The sequence below is a fragment of the Lynx rufus genome, unplaced genomic scaffold (genome assembly GCF_022079265.1).
Source record: "Lynx rufus isolate CCGP_SWC_20201006 ecotype Redwood Valley unplaced genomic scaffold, mLynRuf1.p SCAF_4, whole genome shotgun sequence".
Classification (NCBI taxonomy): Eukaryota; Metazoa; Chordata; class Mammalia; order Carnivora; family Felidae; genus Lynx; species Lynx rufus.
Genome location: NW_025814856.1, coordinates 77553841 through 77572705, shown reverse-complemented (window position 1 = coordinate 77572705; position 18865 = coordinate 77553841). Strand labels below are relative to the sequence as shown.

Sequence of the window (18865 nt, the reverse complement as noted above, 5' to 3'; positions counted from 1 at the left end):
TCATCCGAGGAAGTGGTAAAACTCATCATCTTTCATATACTTGCTGTGAAGTGAGACGATGCCTTGGAAAGTGCTGAGATTCCTCAGCTTAGCACAATCAAGGACCCGTCAAGCCTTACGTTCTGCAGCTTGCACCAAGCAAACGATAGCCTTGTTAATTTAGCTCGTCTTCCAAGTATAAGATCACATTACTAACCCCCACGTTTACCTATCACCGGTAAAATGGTACGGCACTCCCTCCCTGCCACAAAGCACTAGGCGCCTTACGACAGTGTGCGACCCCGCGCCTGACAGGAACGCCTAGTCCCATGGGCTCTGACCGCTCCAGCCAATCGCGCTGCTGCCGACCCATGACGTAAGCTGCTCTTGTGCATGCGCAGGGCGGGGAGACCTTGGCGGGGCGGCAGAGGAGCTTAGCGGAGGTGAAAGCATTGGCGGAGAGGAAAGTTGAGCGGTAAAATGCAGAGCTGGAGTCGTGTGTATTGCTCCTTGGCCAAGGTGAGGGCCGGCTGGGTGGGGTCGTGCGGAACCAGAGGCACAGAAGGGCCTGCTGACGGAGTCCGGACGCGGCCTAACTGGTGGGGCGAGAGAGGCCGGCGGTCGGGCCGGGACCACCCGCGGCCCCGCCCCTGAGCAGGCTCTGCCCGGGCCGCGACCGGAGCAAAGACCCGGGCGGCGGAGAGGCCCCGCCTGTTGTGTGACGGCCAGCAGTTACTCACTGTCCACTCCCAAGCCTGGGCCCTGGGCACACAGGCTTCTCCACCTTGGCGGAGGAAGTAGAAATAGCACTTGCCCCGTCTGGTCTGGCTTTTCATACGTTCTACCTTTTATCTCGAATCCTAATCTCAGCCCTAGAGTGGCAGTGGGCAGGTAACCTTGCGGCTGCTCCTTGAAACAGCCAGACGCAGTCAGCCCCGGCAGGTAACCCTAAGAATTCCTCAGAGGCCTCTTCATTGTTTGCAGCTTTAAGGTAGTGTCCATTGCCTTCCCTCCTAGAGGCTTGCAGCAGGTTATCTTTCGTTACGACAGCTCTCCCATTTCATCTCCGTGTCGAATACAGCCAGATTGTACGTATGTGGGATCGTAGCTGAGTACTGTGCTGATGGATACCTTAAAGATCATATGCTGATCAAACTCCTTTGTGTCTAGGATGAGTAATCTGTGTTCCTGAGAGTTAATGTAATATGCTAGGAGTTACATTTTTAGTTAGAGGGGGAGCAGGGATTAAAAGTCAGGACTGACGTTTGGTTGGTCTGCTCCACTTTGGCCTACCGTCCTGACCTCAGGTGCCTTGAGTTACCTTGGAGTAGAGACCATGACTGCATTAGTGTGGGTTTCATCACTGCCTCCCGTTTGCCTGCTGTGATAGGAGCTATTTGCTTTGTTTCTTTGTGCCTCCCTGTTCTTAGCGTAGGAGAGAGTAGACGTCCATAGAGATTTTTATGGAGGTTGTGATGCAGTCCGTGAAACCTGGGTAGCTGTTGAATGGCAGTAACTGCGTTTTCCAAAGTGACATTGTCTAATTTCTGTTCCTAGTTAACTGTTCAGGAGCATCTTCATAGGTTGTACGTGGTAGTTTGAGTTAGGAAACAGCAGTTACAAGTAGGATTGTAATAATACAGATTATTGGGTACTTAAGTTAGAACTCTAAGAACTTTAACTGTGACCTTAAAATGATCCCTGGCGCCAGAAATTAGCCGTGCTTTCTGAAACTTTAAGAAAACTTCACGCCACGGAATAACACTTTTTGTTGGGCTAACTATGACATAGTTTATTGAATATTCATAATGAAAAGATAGTGTGGTGAGCTGAGGTGGAGAGTTTGTTATGAAAGAGGAGAAATTGATGTGTAGTCTCTATGTGGCAATGGAAGATATATTAATAATAATAAGTGCTTGATAAAGTTTGCTCCATTTATTACATTTTCATGGACTTTCAGTAGTTCACTGTTTTGAATTCACATTTCACATCATATGAACAATTTTCTTTTCCAGAGAGGCCATTTCAATCGAATATCTCATGGCTTACAGGGAGTTTCTGCAGTTCCTCTGAGAACTTACGCTGATCAACCAAGTAAGTACTTAGTAAAACAGTTTTTCCTCACATTATTTCATAGTTCTTTTGTGTTTAAATGTAAAAGTAAGTGAATATTAGAGTTACTGGTGATAAAATAGTGGGTCATAGAATTAGAGTAACTGGTAATAAAATAGTGGGTCATAGAATTCGTTTGTTCATCTGTGTATTCACTTAAATGTTTATTGAGCACCTAGTGTCTCCAGGCAGTGAACAAGGCAAAGCCCTATACTTTTGGAACTAATAGTCTGGTGACAAAAGACAAACAATACTGAAGTAATAGGTAAATATTTTGGGTAGTGATTGAAAACTAAAGCGGGCAACGGAGAGGAACAAAGACTATTTTAGATAGGCTGTCAGTACTTTTCTAAGGAAATGATGTCTGAGTGAAGGGAGGGAGTGAGGTTATTTCAGGCAGACAGAAACAACTATGACAAGGGTGTGAGGCGAGAACTAGCTTGTGAGGTTTAAGGCATTGCAGAAAAGGCCGGTGTGGCTGGAGGATGTAAAATCAGAGAGGTAGGCGTGGATCAGTTCATGGTGGGAGGGTTTTGGAAGCCAGGTGAAGGAGTTTGGATTTTATTCCCAAGTGTGGTGGGAAAGCCAATGAAGGGTTTTGAGCAGGGGATGATTTTTGAATGTTTACATTGAAAAAGTTAGGGGCGCCTGGGTGGCTCAGTCAGTTAAGCGTCTGACTTCGGCTCAGGTCATGATCTCATGGCTTGTTAGTTCGAGCTTTATGTGGGGCTCTGTGCTGACAGCTCAGAGCCTGGAGCCTGCTTCGGATTCTGTGTCTCCCTCTCTCTCTGCCCCTTCCCTGCTCACACTCTGTCTCTATCTCTCAAAAATAAATAAACATCAAAGAAAAAAAAGAAAAAGTTAATTCTGTCCACTGGGTGAGGTTAAGTGTGGTGGTTATTTGACATGGTTTAGAATGGTAAGATGACTTTTTGACATCCTGAGCGAAGATTTTGATGGGCTTGTCAGAAACATAGGACTAGAAGGATATACCCTGAGAGGAAGCTATGAAAGCTATGGATTATGGATATTTTCCTCTTTTTTAAAAAATATTTTTGAAGCTTCTGTAAATGACACATATTTTGTTTTTCAGCTATTTAAAACAGGAAGTTAATAGGCTTGGTTTTTTTGGTTTTGGTTTTGGTTTTTTAATTTTTCTATGGTACCATCCAGTATGGTACCTGGTACAAAGTAAGTAACCAGCAACAACAACAGTAATAGTAACTGATTCACTGAGGGCTTACTGTGTCTCAAGCAGTCTTTAATCCTTGTTGCCATCTTGTAAGATATGTGCTTCCATTTTCCCCATTTTATAACTGGAGGAACTGAGTGAAAAGAGGTTCAGCTAAGAGATGACAGAATTGGGAAAATTCTTCTGACCCTAGAGCCTACATTTTTTTTTAACCTTTTTAATGTTTGTTTATTTTTGAGAGAGAGCACGTGCAAGCGGGGGAAGAGCAGAGAAAGAGGGAGACAGAATCCGAAGCAGGCTCTAGGCTCTGTGCTGTGTGCAGCACAGAGCCTGGCACGGAGCTCAAACCCACGAACTGTGAGATATGACCTGGGCCGAAGTGAGACGCTTAACCGACTGAGCCACTCAGGCGCTCCTAGGGCCTACGTTTTTAATTTCTCTTCTGTTTGGTCAGCTTCTGTTGAGTATTTGTTGATGAGAGCAACTGGAGGAGTTCAAAATTTCTTATAATACAGTCCCTGTTACAACATCTGGAAGATGTTTGAATAACTGTATGAACCAAATTCATCGAGATTTGAAGAGTGATGTGTGTTATTGTGGTAGGACCTTCTGTTTCATGACAGGAGTGGACTCACAGCACTTAATCACTCACATTAGCTACATTCATTCCTCAGTTCAACAGCTATGGGATATATACTATGTGCTAGTGACTGGGATGATGCAGTGAACAAGTCAGACAAGATGCAGCTTTTTAAAAAAATTTTTTTATTAAAAAAAAATTTTTTTTAATGTTTATTTATTTTTGAAAGAGATGGAGACAGAGCATGAATGGAGGAGGGGCAGAGAGAGAGGGAGACACAGAATCCGAAGCAGGCTCCAGGCTCTGAGCTGTCAGCACAGCCTGTCACGGGGCTCAAACTCACGAACCACGAGATCATGATCTTAGCCGAAGTTGGACGCTTAGCCGACTGAGCCACCCAGGTGCCCCCAAGATGCAGCTTTTATAGAGTTTATAGTCCATTTGGGCAAGACAAGCATCCATCCAATAATTGTGATAAGCGGAGAGCCTGGATGGCTCAGTCAGTTAGGAGTCCGGCTTCAGCTCAGGTGTGAGGTCGGGCTCTGTGCTGACAGCTCGGAGCCTGAAGCCTGCTTCAGATTTTGTGTGTCTCCATCTCTCTCTGCCTTCCCCTGTTTGCACTCTGTCTCTCTCTCAAAAATAAACAAACATTAAAAAAAAAAAATTGTGGTAAAGACTCCATAGGCTAAATATAAGGGAGCTATGAAATCTGTATCCTGATGGAGAATGGTCACAGAATTCTTTCCTAAGGAAACGATGTTGATATCTGAAAAGGGTTGGGGTGGGAGTGGGTATGGGAGGAGGTGTTCCAGGTAGAAGGAGCAGCATGTGGGAGTATTTTGATGTGAGAAGGAGCACAGTGCCTTTAAGGAGCTTGAAAAAGGCCAGTGTGGCTGAAGTGTGTTGAAGATTGAGAGTTGACCTCTGCAAATAATGAAAGACCCTAACTCTTTATTTTAATGACAGTTGGAAGTCATCAGGAGTGTTTTAAGCAGAGGCCTGATACGATTTTTTTTTTTAAGTTTGTTTATTTATTTATTTATTTATTTATTTTAACGTTTATTTATTTTTGGGACAGAGAGAGACAGAGCATGAACGGGGGAGGGGCAGAGAGAGAGGGAGACACAGAATCGGAAACAGGCTCCAGGCTCTGAGCCATCAGCCCAGAGCCTGACGCGGGGCTCGAACTCACGGACCGCGAGATCGTGACCTGGCTGAAGTCGGACGCTTAACTGACTGCGCCACCCAGGCGCCCCTAAGTTTATTTTTGAGAGACAGCACAGATGCGCATGCCAACAGGGGAAGAGGGCAGAGGGAGAGGGAGAGAGAGAAACCCACGCTGTTAGTGCCACGCCGATTCTGGGCTTGATCTCTTGAATCATGAGATCATAACCTGAGCCGAAATCAGACATTTAACCGACTGAGCCACCCAGTGCCCTGATATGATTTGTTTTTAAAGATCATTCTTGCTGCAGATTGGAGTTTTTATTGTAATGCTTTTTGCTTTTTCTCTCTTATTAGACTAGAAGAACCAGGGCTGTGTCATTATAGGTATCCAGAGACCTTAGAATAGGGTCTAATGCTCAATAAATGTTTGTTGAATGAAAAAGAAAAGACGAATGAAGAAAGAGAGAGTAATGTCTGGGTCGGGTTTTAGTGGGAGAGAACACTGGAGTAGCATTGGTGTTACGGAGATTGGAGGTTGTGAGATTGGGAGGTGGATCTGAGGAGGGAAGAAACATCCGTCGAGTGCCTTGTATGCACCTAGCATCATCCCAGGATGTTGACATGCATTGTTATCTTTGACCTCAAACCCTGGGGTGTAGGTATTACTGTCACTATTATTCCTATGTTACATCAAAACCAGAGAGATTAAATATTTGCCCAAGAATTTATGAAGGGGTAGAGCTCATGTTTGAACACCAGTTTTTCTTTCCTCCCTTTCTTTTTCTTTCTTTCTTTCTTTCTTTCTTTCTTTCTTTCTTTCTTTCTTTCTTTCTTTCTTTCAACTTCAAATCCTTTTTTTCTTTTACTATATTTCTCCTTTATGGATTAGGGAGGTTGTAGGGTAATGATCAGAAAGTAAAGAATTCTTATAGAATTCAGGATTTTAGAGGCTGGGCAGTTTTGGGTGATGACAAGTATAGGATGTTACTATGAAAGGGTCACTAAAATAGACTGGAGATTAAGGCCGTTGATAATTTAAAAAGGGCCCCTCTACCCCCCAAAACAAATAAACCTTGCCAAGTAGCTCTTATACTCATTTAGTGAATTTGGTAATTAATAATTCCTGCCTTATGATATGTTTTTTCTTACCCCTTTTTTTACTTTTAAAAATAATCTTGATTTATGTATATTTTGAAACATGCCTGTTTTCCCTAACTGTAGTGTCAGGTTACTGAAGGTAGTGATTTCCTCTTGGGTAGGTGTTCATAAATATTTGTTGCTTTCGTTATGTTAATGAAGGAGCTTTTTGTCATTTTAGTTGGAGTTCCTGATTGCCCTGGAGATGATGGGGTCATCTGAGTGTTCTGCATGGCATTAGGACAGAAAGGTATAGGAGTGAGTGGAGGCTTATGAATGGAAAGAACCTGCTTTGAACCCTGGCTGCATCACTTACTAGTTGTGCAACCTTACGCAGATTATCTAGTCACTCTCAGCCTTAGTTTCTTCCTGTGAAATGGAGGTCTGATAATTGTGTCATAGAGACATAAGGAGGCTTAAATGAGATGACATGAAATACTCAGCTCACTGCCTGGCACAGAATAAATTACCAAAATGGTAGATGTTATTGCAAACTGACTCCTTAAAATACGTCTTGCACTTTGTTGATGATTATCATTTATTTGTAACTCAACACCTGTATTTCAGTGGTAGCCTTGATGACACGGTGTACTTATTTTCCTCACAGTGATATAATAAGTAACATTTGTAGAACACTTATTCCTGCTTTTTCTCCTTCAGTTCATTTCATGGCATTAACTGCCATGTCTGTTGAAGTCCATCACACCTAATTGTATCCCAGTATTTTTTAAAGCATCAGCCTGATAACTTTCTCCTGATATTTCACTGCCACCTAAAATGCAGATTGCTATGTAGCTGTCTTCTGCCGTACTTCTAACTTAGTCATCTTTCTCCCATGATACTGATTTGTGTATCCTGTTTGGTTTTTCTTTTTCACTCTTAAAGGCTAGAGCCTAATTTTGTAAAATTAACCATCAAGTGTTCCTTAATGTGTTTCATGTAATTATTTGTCTGTATCCTGGTTTTTAAAAGTGTATGTGGGAATCAAATTGAGAAATGCTTTTGGACAAGGAGGTGGTGAGTCAGAATTGTGTGTTGTAAACTTTTCACCTGCGTGCAGCCTTTGTATAGGTGAGAGCCAACTGGTTTGTCTTTGCAACCTTTCGTTACGAAAAATCGCAAATGTTCGGAAAAGTTGTAAGAATTTTCCAGTGAACATTCATAGATACTTCCACTAACATTTTACTGTACTTAAACTGTCATGTATCTGTTCATCCATTTAGCCACACTTCAGTCCACCTTACTTTTTTGACACATTTAAAAGTAAATTGCAGACATCCCCTAAATACTGGCTTGTTTTTGAAGGTTTGTTACTGGATCACACCCTCCTATAGTCTCAGCTGACTGATCTTCAGAGAATTTTCCTTTTTCCCTTCTTTTTTGTTCTCCTTAGCACTTTAGTGGTGTTCTGATGGAACGGTACATTTAATATCTTCAGTGAGGGGTGAATGGTTTTAAATTTTTGGTATTTTGTATAGTTAAAAAAAAATCTAAGAGCACGATGGGAAATGAAACTAAAATTTTTGGCTATTTCATGTTTAAATTTATTTAATTAACATATACGTTAATCAGAAAAGATGTTAAAAATTCAGCAAAGAAACCTGTTTTTTTGTAGCTTGTGTTTCATTACTGTGAATTAAAAATTAGAATCCAAATTAAAGAATATTGTTTAGGCCATCATTTGGTTCAAAACTTGAAAATAGATACACACTTTATTATGTACTTAATTCTGAACATGAATCAGGGAACCAGACAGCGTAGCCAAAGAGCACAAGTGGATCGATGAAACTTGAAACGATCCTTTTTTCATGTATTGGACTAGCTATATATTTTTTTCATATACTGAGTAATCCTAATTATCATTTGATATAACCAAAGAGAATCAGTACTTTTATTTATTCAGTAGGAAGGATTCTTAGGTTTTGTGGGTTGGATAACTTCTTAGTTCAGGGGTTCTGTGTTTCTTTTCAGTCCTGCAGAAGTTTTTTGATGATACTAGCACTCCCATCCCTTGGAGGGGTGGGTGTTTTCTTGAGGAGGGATGATCAGAAATTAAAACTGCCATCTTCAGAGGTCAGAATATAGCTACCATATAGCAAATATTTATTATGTATGCTCCAAGTATTGTGCTAAGCTATTCGCATATTTTGTATCATGCCCCTGTGAAGTAGGTTTTTTTGTAGTCTTTATTTTGCAGTTAGAGAAACTGAAGGTGAAGTGAAACAGGTTAAATTACTCTCCTAAGGTTAGATGTCTAATAATTATAAAGCTTGATTATTGCTCTTAGGATTTTAGTTTATGATAGTTGAAATTGAGGAATAGAATACCATTGAATAATGGGATGACCATTGGAAATAGAGACAAAAAGCTTAAATTTTGTCTCTGCCAGTCACTTGCTATATGACGTTGGGCAAGTTAACTGACCTCTCTGAACCTAGTGTTTCTTATCTGTGAAATGTCAGTTATATGCCATCCTTACCGTCTTCATAAGAAGTTCTGAGAATCAAACAGGATAATAGATGTGAAAATGTGTTATAAACTGCTAAATGCTTGGGGTTCTAAGGGTAGTAGAGGCGGAGGAGAAGGGAGACTGTCTCCTAACTCTTTCAAGCCAGTGTATTTTTATTTGAAGTTGGCTTGAGAACAGTGGGAATAATTGGACTTCTTTTCCATTTGCATTATAATTATTATATTACTAAGGCTGCTGATCAAAGTTAATTTCCTTTTCTGTCTTCATATGGTAAATGTCCAGAGTAGTTCACTTAATGTTCTGGTTAGCCTGTTATTATAAACCTATGAAATTTATCAGTATTCAAATAAAGTCCAGAACGTGTTTGCCATCTATTACAGGGAAGCTGGTTTTTCTCCCTGTATCTCAAGTACAGTACCTGGAATCATATCATTCTTAAATTTATTGACAGCTCTAAGGATATACAAAATTTAATCCTAACGTTAGTCATTTAAGGTAGTGTTATTGTTTCTTTTATGACAGAAAAATTAAGTCACTTGGTTACACAGCTAATAAATGTTAGAGCTGAGATTTGAAGACAAGTATGTCAGATTCCAAAGTTCTCTCCCTCATGCAGATGTGTCTTCTAGTGTCACTAAAAGCCTGTCTTGTTATTAAGTAAAACAGTGTGGAATTTAGCAAGGTCAGTGGATACAGTGGATATAGAACTCTGTTGTATTTCCATATGTCATAATGAACAAATAGAATATGAAATTTAAAAATGCCAGTTTTAGTTAACATCAAAGAATGTTAAGTACCTAGGAGTAAAATAGTACTGGGTAGAAAATTCTGGTTCCTTGTACTTTCTTGGAGGTTTAAAGTATCAGATTTTTTGTTTGTTTTTTTTAATGTACTATTTTTGGTCCATATTAAGCAATTTACTGTTTATATCAATTTGCTTTTATTGTAGTTGATGCTGATGTAACAGTGATAGGATCTGGTCCCGGAGGATATGTTGCCGCTATTAAAGCTGCCCAGTTGGGCTTCAAGGTAAAGTTTAGACTAAACGAGGTGTTGATTTATTTTTATTTGGAAGGAGTTGATCATATTCACAAAATACTTTGCACCTAAATAACAGTGGTAAATAATGTCTTTATTCTATAAGTTCTATTTAGGCCTGAGACGAGTGAAGAGTGTTATTCAGTTGTGGTAGTCTCATGAAATAGCAGAGTCCATTATTCCCAACTCCCCACAGTGCTTTGCACGTTTGGCTACTAACTTCACTTTGGAAGCAACAGTAATAGAACTAAAAGCATGTGTTTGGTAATGTTAAACAAAAATGTCTTAGAATAATTCACATTTGGGTTAGCCTGCATTTAGTATTACTCAGATGATAAATTTTAAAGGACTCTATTTCATTCTCACAAATGCAAACTTATTTTGTACAAGAATTAGGACAGATACATGGGAATTTTAGTGAACTGAAACTCTGCAGGTTATGTGCCGTTAAATAATATTTTCTTTGGTTGTAGACAGTATGCGTTGAGAAAAATGAAACGCTTGGTGGAACGTGCTTGAATGTCGGTTGTATCCCTTCTAAGGTGAGCGTGTGTTTCGTACAGTGCAAAGGCTTCTGTCATTAGCCACCAGCTATATGTTAAGACTAGAATATTAGACTAATACAGTTACTAAAAAATAAACAACCCAAGGTTGATAAAAAACATGTTCTCCTTGGTAAAGCTTAAGCAGTGCTTTCAGCAGTCTGCCATACATTCCTGAAATTGCTTCTTTGTTTTGGAATCCCTAGCCTTTCCATTCAAACAGACTCTCATGTTCCATTTTTCTCTTTAGTTCTCCTTTACCAACGAAACAGATCATAGGCAGTAAATTCTTTTAGGTGCTTTTGGATGTAGACAGGACTGCCCTTTTCACCTGCACCCTGAAGAGGATACCTATTCCTTTGCTTTTAAAGAAAGTAAAGGTGTTTTGTTTTTCAGTCCTGCTGTTGAACATTGTGTCATTATTTGACTTAGATTAATTACATAAGAACAGAAACTGAATTGTTGTAGTCCTTTGTACTATTGCATGCAGGGGATGTCATTTCTTAAGTGCTTTTTTATCGTATATAGTCTTATTAACATTTTATCATTTTGTCTATTTAGGCTTTATTAAATAACTCTCATTATTACCATATGGCCCATGGAAAAGATTTTGCATCTAGGGGAATTGAAAGTAAGTATACCTTTCATATTTAGCAATATTACCAGCCATACTTGACTCTTCCAGTTAAAGACTTCTGTATGTCTAATGAGTAATACATGTTTCATTGAGGAAAGAGTAAAAAAAGATATTAAAAATAGAGATTTACTTAAGGCTTAAATCCAGATTTCTACTATGACATCTTCTGTTCCTTTGAAAACTTTTGTGTGAAGTCTGCTGTGTGTGTGTGTGTGTGTGTGTGTGTGTGTGTGTGTGTGTATGTGTATGAAGAGTCAGTTTCAATTTCCCTGAAACCTGGAGATCTCGAGGTGGGGAGTTGGCACTGGATTCCTGAGTGCTCTAGGCAGATAAGGAAGGAAGGAAGGAAGGATGGACAGACTGCTTAGGTTGTTGGTAGTGTGGCAAGAACAAAGGAGAGAGTGGGGAATGCAACCCAGTGTAAAAGGAGGGCATTTCATTTTAATTTGGTAAATCTTGTCTCCCACCATTCTTTTTGGGCTGTTTTTATTTCATCCTTTTTCACCAATTGTTGACAGATACATCCAGGAGGGTAGTCTGTTCTAGAAAGAGCTTAAACATACCAGTGGGTATGGAGGGGTAATCATTTTTCTTTCATTTGTTTGTTGCAGTAGTTTCTGAAAGAATGGGCTGTAGTAGGCAATCCAGTGGGTATAGAGGTGATATGTACACATTAAAGCAAACATATCAAAGTAGATGAAAGGTAGAATCAAAACCCACTTTCCTGACTCAGGAAAGAAGAAACAGGGTTTAGTCAAGAGACTTGCATCGTAGGCCAAGCTTCCTCTTCTAGTTCTATGACCTAAGTAAATCAGATCTCTCAGGGTCTCTGTTTCCTCATCTCTGAGATACGGGTCGATTGCATGTGCAGATTGCTAAGATCTCCCTCTTTTGAAGTTCTATTGAGTTGAGCTGCTTTGTTTTCTTATGTTGTTGCTTCAGAGTTTGGAGTTAAATGAGGGATTTTTTTTTTTTTTTAAGTTTATTTATTTTGAGAGAGAGAGTATACGCAAGTGGTAGAGAATCAGAGACAGAAAGAGGGAGAGAGAGCATTGCAAGCAGTCTCTGCAGTGTGGAGCCTGATGCAGGGCTCAAACCCACAAACCATGAGATCATGACCTGAGCTGAAGTCGGATGCTTAACCAACTGAGCAACCCAGGCGACCCAAATGAGGGATTAAATCCAGTTGATTAAACTCTTTTATGTTAAGTTTCTATATTTAAAGTTTTCAGATGAGTATTTTTGTTTTTGTTTTGTGAAGTTGTTCCTATTTAAAATTGCAGCTGATGTTTTACTTTGCCATCTCTATTTAATTCTGTCCAGATTTATAATCATCATAATGTGTTCGGAGAATGAGTATGTTGCCACGTGGGATGTAATGTGTATTTTGGACTGCATTTTTCCCAAAGGTGGACTTTTTACTGTGTTTGATAAGTTTTATTGACCATGATGTGTTGCTGTTGGCCTGTTTGCGAGCTACAATTATTCTAGCAGTTACTACATGAGAAGTTTTAACACTGCCTTTTTTACAGTTCTGTAAGCATTAAGCTGAAATTTTCCAGACCTGATTAGTGAAAAATATCACATTGCGTCAAGAATTTAGCTAAGGACTAAAGATTTATTTAACAAATTACAGTGTCTGAAGTTCGCTTGAATTTAGAGAAGATGATGGAGCAGAAGAGTACAGCGGTAAAAGCTTTAACTGGTGGAATTGCCCACTTATTCAAACAGAATAAGGTCAGTGTTTTAATGTTCAGATGCCTACTTTATCTTATGTTCATATGAAACATTCTGCTGATAGAGTGATGCCCTTAGAACTTAATGCTTGGGGGTATTATATATATATATATTTTTTTTTTTTTAATTTTTTTTTTTTCAACGTTTATTTATTTTTGGGACAGAGAGAGACAGAGCATGAACGGGCGAGGGGCAGAGAGAGAGGGAGACACAGAATCGGAAACAGGCTCCAGGCTCTGAGCCATCAGCCCAGAGCCTGACGTGGGGCTCGAACTCACGGACCGCGAGATCGTGACCTGGCTGAAGTCGGACGCTTAACTGACTGCGCCACCCAGGCGCCCCTATATATATATTTTTAATATTTATTTTTGAGAGAGAGTGAGAGACCGAGTATGAGTGGGGGAGGGGCAGAGGGAGAAGGGGGACACAGAATCCGAAGCAGGCTCCAGGCTCTGAGCTGTCAGCACAGAGCCTGACACGGGGCTTGAACCCACAAACCATGAGATCATGACCTGAACAGAAGTTGGCTATTTAACTGACTGAGCCACACAGGCACCCCTATCTTTTTTTTTTTTTTCCTGCTGGGGATATTAATTTAAAACTGTGTGCTAACCTGAAGTAGATTCCCTGACGTATATAACAAATTTTTTGCTGCTCTACGCGTAACCTTATTAAGTAAGGAAGTATTTTGTACTGGGTGTATTGTTTAATAGAGTGCTTTTATTTTCCCCCCCATTAATCATGTTTTTTTATTTTTATTTAAAAAAATTTTTTTTAATGTTTATTTTTGAGAGAGACAGAGACAGAGTGTGAGCAGGGCAGGGGCAGAGAGAAAGGGAGACAGAAACCAGAGCAGGCTCCAGGCTCTCTGAGTAAGCTGTCAGCACAAAGCCTGATGCGGAGCTCGAACTCACAAACCGTGAGATCATGACCGGAGCCGAAGTTGGATCCTCAACCAACTGAGGCACCCAGGCGCCCCATGTTTTTTTAATTGCAAACATCATTTTAAACTTTGTGAATGTATAAATATTATTTTATTAAAGGTTGTTCACGTAAATGGATATGGAAAGATAACGGGCAAAAATCAGGTCACTGCTATGAAAGCCGATGGCAGCACTCAAGTTATTGATACAAAGAACATTCTTATAGCTACAGGGTCAGAAGTTACTCCTTTTCCTGGAATCACGGTATGCTTTTTACAACTGTTATAACCTTCCTTCAGGAAGACCTTTTATAAACTACTTTATTCATGCTATTTATGCACTTTGAATGAAAAATTTCTAACTGAAATACCATATGTTGACACTCAGCTTTGGGAAGCTGTCTCTATTTTGCAGTGATTTTGACCAGAAATAGAACATTTCATATTAAGATAGACTTGGGTTCATTTTGTAGTTAAAATGGACCATTTTGTTTTGAAATATTGAATGATGAAATTCCAAGTGAGTATTTTTAATGGGATTTGTTAAAATGGACTGTAAGGGATGGGGGAGAGGGGAAAATGGGTGATGGGCACTGAGGAGGGCACTTGTTGGGATGAGCGCTGGATGTTGTATGGAAGCCAGTCTGACAATAAATTATATTAAAAAGAATTGAATGTAAGGATAGAAGTCATAGATACCTCAGAACAGATAAATGTCTTAGTATTTTTTGTGAGCTCATTTATAAGGCAGTAGGTTTTTCCAAATCATTTTGATTGTATATATTTTGTTATAGATTGATGAAGATACAATAGTGTCGTCTACAGGTGCTCTATCTTTAAAAAAAGTTCCAGAAAAGATGGTTGTCATTGGTGCAGGAGTAATAGGTGTAGAATTGGTAAGTAATGCCTTTTCTTCTCTTACTGCCTTCATGGAGTTGGAAGGAACTTAATGGTCTCCTGTTTGATTCTTTTTACAACATTGTAGGCAGATCAACATTGAGTTTTGCTTAAACACTTCTAGTATTACTAGAATTACTAATTTTTAAGACAACCAATTTATATAATCGTTAGTCATTAGAATATTCTCTTTTATTTTGAAATCTGCTTCCCTGTATCTTCTACCCTTTCTGTTTCCTAGGATGGATGTTTAAAAAATCTGACAGCCCTTCAGTCCTTCAGAAGACAGTTCTCATCTTGAGCAAATTAGCTTTCAGATATGACTTCTGTGGTCTGGCTCTTCCCCTCTCCATCCTTATCTTGATCCCTCTTAAGTTTTGTCAGACTACTTGCAGTTCTCCTGAGAACCTTGCTGTTTCATGCTTTTCTGCCTTCCTTGTTCTCCCTTCCTGTCCATCTGTTGACTTTTCTGTATTACCAGTAACCTCTTCTCTCCATTTTCAGGTATCCTTTCCCAAGGCTGTTGGATCTTGATAGCACAAAGAACTGCTTCACTTGTGAAATCACAAATTCAGACGTTGTGTTCTCTAACCATAACCTCCTTTCCTCTCTTACTCAGGTTTTCTCAGCACACAGGTGGTTTATCAGGTGCTCTAGTCCTTGGGTCTCTCTGTGTCTTTGCTCTCTGCACGTCCTGTCTTGACTGCTTTCCTGATCCACTTAGATTCCATAGTCCATCACCTTAGCCACTCTTTTGAGTCCCTTGCCTCCTTGTTCCCTCATCCCTGCTGGCAGGTGTACAACTTAGTGACTCCTCAGTTCTGTATATCACGCTGTGCTCACCACAGATGCGGCCCCACCTCACACCGTAAGACTCTATGACAGTACTGCTGTTACTTCCTGTGCTGTACCATTTATCCCCAGGACTTACTCATTCTGTAACTGGAAGCGTGTACCTCCCACTCTGTCACTTTTTGCCCATTCTGCCACTCCCCTCCCCTCCCTTCTGGCAAGCACCAGTTCTCTGTATTTATGGGTCTTTTTCTGTGTTGTTTGTTTTGTTGTGTTTAGTTCTTTTTTTTTCTTTTTTTGATTCCACATACAAGTGAAATCATATGGTATTTGCAATATGTTATGAAAAATGTTGCTAAAGCTTATGTCTGATAGATTGCTACCTGTTTTCTGCTAGGAATTTTATAGTTTCAGGTCTTACATTAGGTCTTTAATCCATTTTGAGTTTATTTTTGTGTATGGTGTAGAAAAGTGGTCCAGTTTCATTCTTTGACGTGTGACTGTTCAGTTTTCCTGACACCATTTATTAAAGAGACTGTCTTTTCCCTATTGCGTAAGTTTTCTTTCTTTATTATAGACCATATAAACATAGGTTTATTTCTGGGCTTCCTAGTTTGTTCATTGGTCTGTGTGTCTCTCTTGTGCCATTAATACACTTTTTCGATTATTGTATTTTTGTAGTATATCTTGAAATCTGGGATTGTGTTACCTCCAGCTTTGTTTTTATTTCTCAAGATTGCTTTGGCTATTATGGGTCTTTTGTGGTTCCGTACAAATTTTAAGATTATTTGTTTTAGTTCTGTGAAAATTACTTTTGGTATTTTGGTAGGATTGCATTGAGCCTTTGGATTGCTTTGGAGAGTATGGACATTTTAACAATCTTAATTCTTCCAGTCTGAGCATGGTATGTCTTTCATCAGTGTTTGAAAGTTTTCAGAGTGTATGTCTTTCACCTGCTCAGTTAAGTTTATTCCTAGGTATTTCATTCTTTTTGGTGCAATTGTAAATGCAATTATTTTCTTAATTTCTTTCTGCCACTTAGTTATTAGTGTATAGAAGTGTAACCAGTTTGTATATGTTGGTTTTGTATATACTGCATCTTCACTGAATCCATTTATTCTGATGGTTTTTGGGTGGAGTCTTGAGGGTTTTCTGTGTATAGTGTTCTGTCATCCTCAGATGTGAGTTTTACTTCTTTCTTACCAGTTTGGATGCCTTTTATTTCTTGTCTGGTTGCTGTGGCTGGGGTGAAGGTGGTGGGAGTGGCCATCTTGTCGTGTTCCTGATCATCATTCATTTTGTTAATGTGGCGTGTCACATTGATTGATTGGAGGATACTGAACCGTCTCCAGAATAGATCTAACTTCATCATGATGAATCCTTTTTTTTTGTTTTTAATTTTTATTATTTTTATTTTTTTCATGTTTATTTTTTGAGAGAGAGCACAAGTTGGGGGGGGAGAGAGAGAGGGGGGCTTGGGGGAGACACAGAATCTGAAGCAGGCTCCAGGCTCTGAGCTGTCAGCACAGAGCCCAACGCGGGGCTCGAACTCACGGACCGTGAGATCATACCTGAGCTGAAGTCGGATGCTTAACCAACTGAGCCACCCAGGTGCCCCTGATTTTAATTTTCAATTTGGTGAGACCTTTTTGGTGGCATATCCTGGAGAATGTTCCACGTGCACTTGAAAAGAATGTGTTTTCTGTTGTTTTTGGATGGAATGTTGTGAATGTTCTGTTAGGTCCATCTAGTCTGATGTCTTGTTCAAAGACACGGTTTCCTTATTGACTTTCTGCTTGATTTTCTCCATTGATGCAAGTTGGGTGTCCCCTGCTGTTACTGTGTTACGTCATTTCCTCTGTGTATGTCTGTTTTTATGTTCATACATTTAGGTGCTCCGATATTGGTTGCATAGATACTTATAATTGTTACGTTCTCTTGTTGGATTGATCCCTTTGTCATTATGCAGTGCCCTTGTCTCTTGTTACAGTCTTTATATTTTATTTATTTTTAATTTTTATTTTATTTTAAAGTCTGTTTTGTATAATGTAAGTATTGATACCCTGGCTTTTTTTGGATACCATTTGCATGGAATATCTTTTTCCATCCCTTCCCTTTTGGTCTGTATTTTCTGAAGCAAGTCTCTTGTAGGCAGCATATAGATGGATCTTGTTTTTTTATCCGTTCCATCAGCCATGTCTTTTGATTGGAGCATTTATTTACATTTAAAGTAATTATTGATGGGTATGTACTTAGTACCTTTTGTTACTTGTGTTCTCATTGTTTTTGTAGTTCTCTTGCTCTTTTTCCTTGTGATTGAGGACTTTCTTTGGTGTTATGCTTGGCTTTCTCTCTCTCAATTTTTGTGTGTCTATTACAGGTTTTTGCTTTGTGGTTACCATGAGGTTCATAGATAACATCCTAAGTATATAGGATTCTAAGTAACATACTTATAATGATACTGTATAACTTATAATGATACTATATAACATAATAAGTATATGTAAGTATTAAGTTGATGGTCACTTAAGTTTGAGCATCTTCTAAAAGGACTGTATTTTTACTGCCCACTTCTATGTTTTATGTGTATGTTATATTTTACATTTTCTGATTGAGTTCCCTTAACTAATATTTTATTTATAAATGTGCTGCTTTTTAGTCTTTTAACTTTCTTTGTAAGTGATTGAACTACTACCTCTACTATGTTTGTTTTTATGAGTGAAATTTTTTTGGGTCATAATTTCTTCTCGGTATGGTCTTTTTGCTTAAAGAAGTCCTTTTACCGTTTCTTGTAAGGCCGGTTCATTGGTGATGAACTGCTTTAACTTTGGTTTGTCTGGGAAACTCTTTGTCTTGCCTTTAGTTCCAAATGGCAACCTTGCTGGGTAGAGTGTACTTGGTTGTAGGTTTCGTCTTTTTAGCACTTTGAATATATCCTGCCACTCCCTTCTGGCCTACAGGGTTTCTTCTGAACAATTAGCTGATAGCCTCATGGGGGTTTCCCTGCTGTGTAACTAGTTGCTTTTCTCTTGCTGCTTTTAAGATTCTCTCTTTATCTTTTAATTTCTGACATTTTAATGATTATGCGTCTTAGTGTGGACTTCTTTGGGTTCATTTTTGTTTATGGCTCTCTTGCTTCCTGGACATGGATGTCTGTTTAGAGAAATTTTCAGCTATTATTTCTTCAAATAAGTTTTCTGCCCTTTGCTCTTTCTTCTCCCGGACCCCTATAATGTAAATTTTTTTTCCGCTTGATGTTGTCCCAGGGGCCCTTTAACCTGTCATTTATTTTTTTGCTGTTCAACTTGGGTGCTTCCTACTATCCGGTCTTCCAGATCACTGAACTGGTCTCCTGCATCCTCTAATCTGCCATTGATTCCCTTTAGTGTATTTTTCACTTCGGTTAATGTGTTCTTCAACTCTGATTGGTTCTTTTTCATATTTTCTATCACTTTGTTGAGGTCCTTACTGAGTTCATCCACTCTTCTTTGTAGTCCTGTGGGCTCCTTTATGACCATTACTTTGAACTCTTTATCAAGTAGATTGCTTGTCTGTTTAGTTTGTTTTCTGCTGTTTCCTTTTGTTCTTTTGATTGGAGCATATTCCTCTGTTTCCTCATTTTATCTGACTTCCTGTGTTTGTTTGTGTGAATTAGGTGAAAGG

General features: G+C 39.3%; 1 protein-coding gene across 1 annotated transcript in view; it reads left to right on the top strand.

Moving 5' to 3' along the window:
* The first annotated feature begins 394 nt into the window (after positions 1–394).
* Positions 395–18865, top strand: part of DLD (dihydrolipoamide dehydrogenase) — a 35079-nt gene continuing 16608 nt past the window's right edge. The window contains exons 1-8 of the mRNA XM_047096563.1: positions 395–498; positions 1995–2073; positions 9587–9666; positions 10149–10217; positions 10779–10848; positions 12491–12591; positions 13635–13778; positions 14308–14409. Of these exons, the coding sequence (XP_046952519.1) occupies positions 460–498; positions 1995–2073; positions 9587–9666; positions 10149–10217; positions 10779–10848; positions 12491–12591; positions 13635–13778; positions 14308–14409 (684 nt within the window). The 5' untranslated portion in view covers positions 395–459. The remainder of the gene's footprint in view (positions 499–1994; positions 2074–9586; positions 9667–10148; positions 10218–10778; positions 10849–12490; positions 12592–13634; positions 13779–14307; positions 14410–18865) is intronic.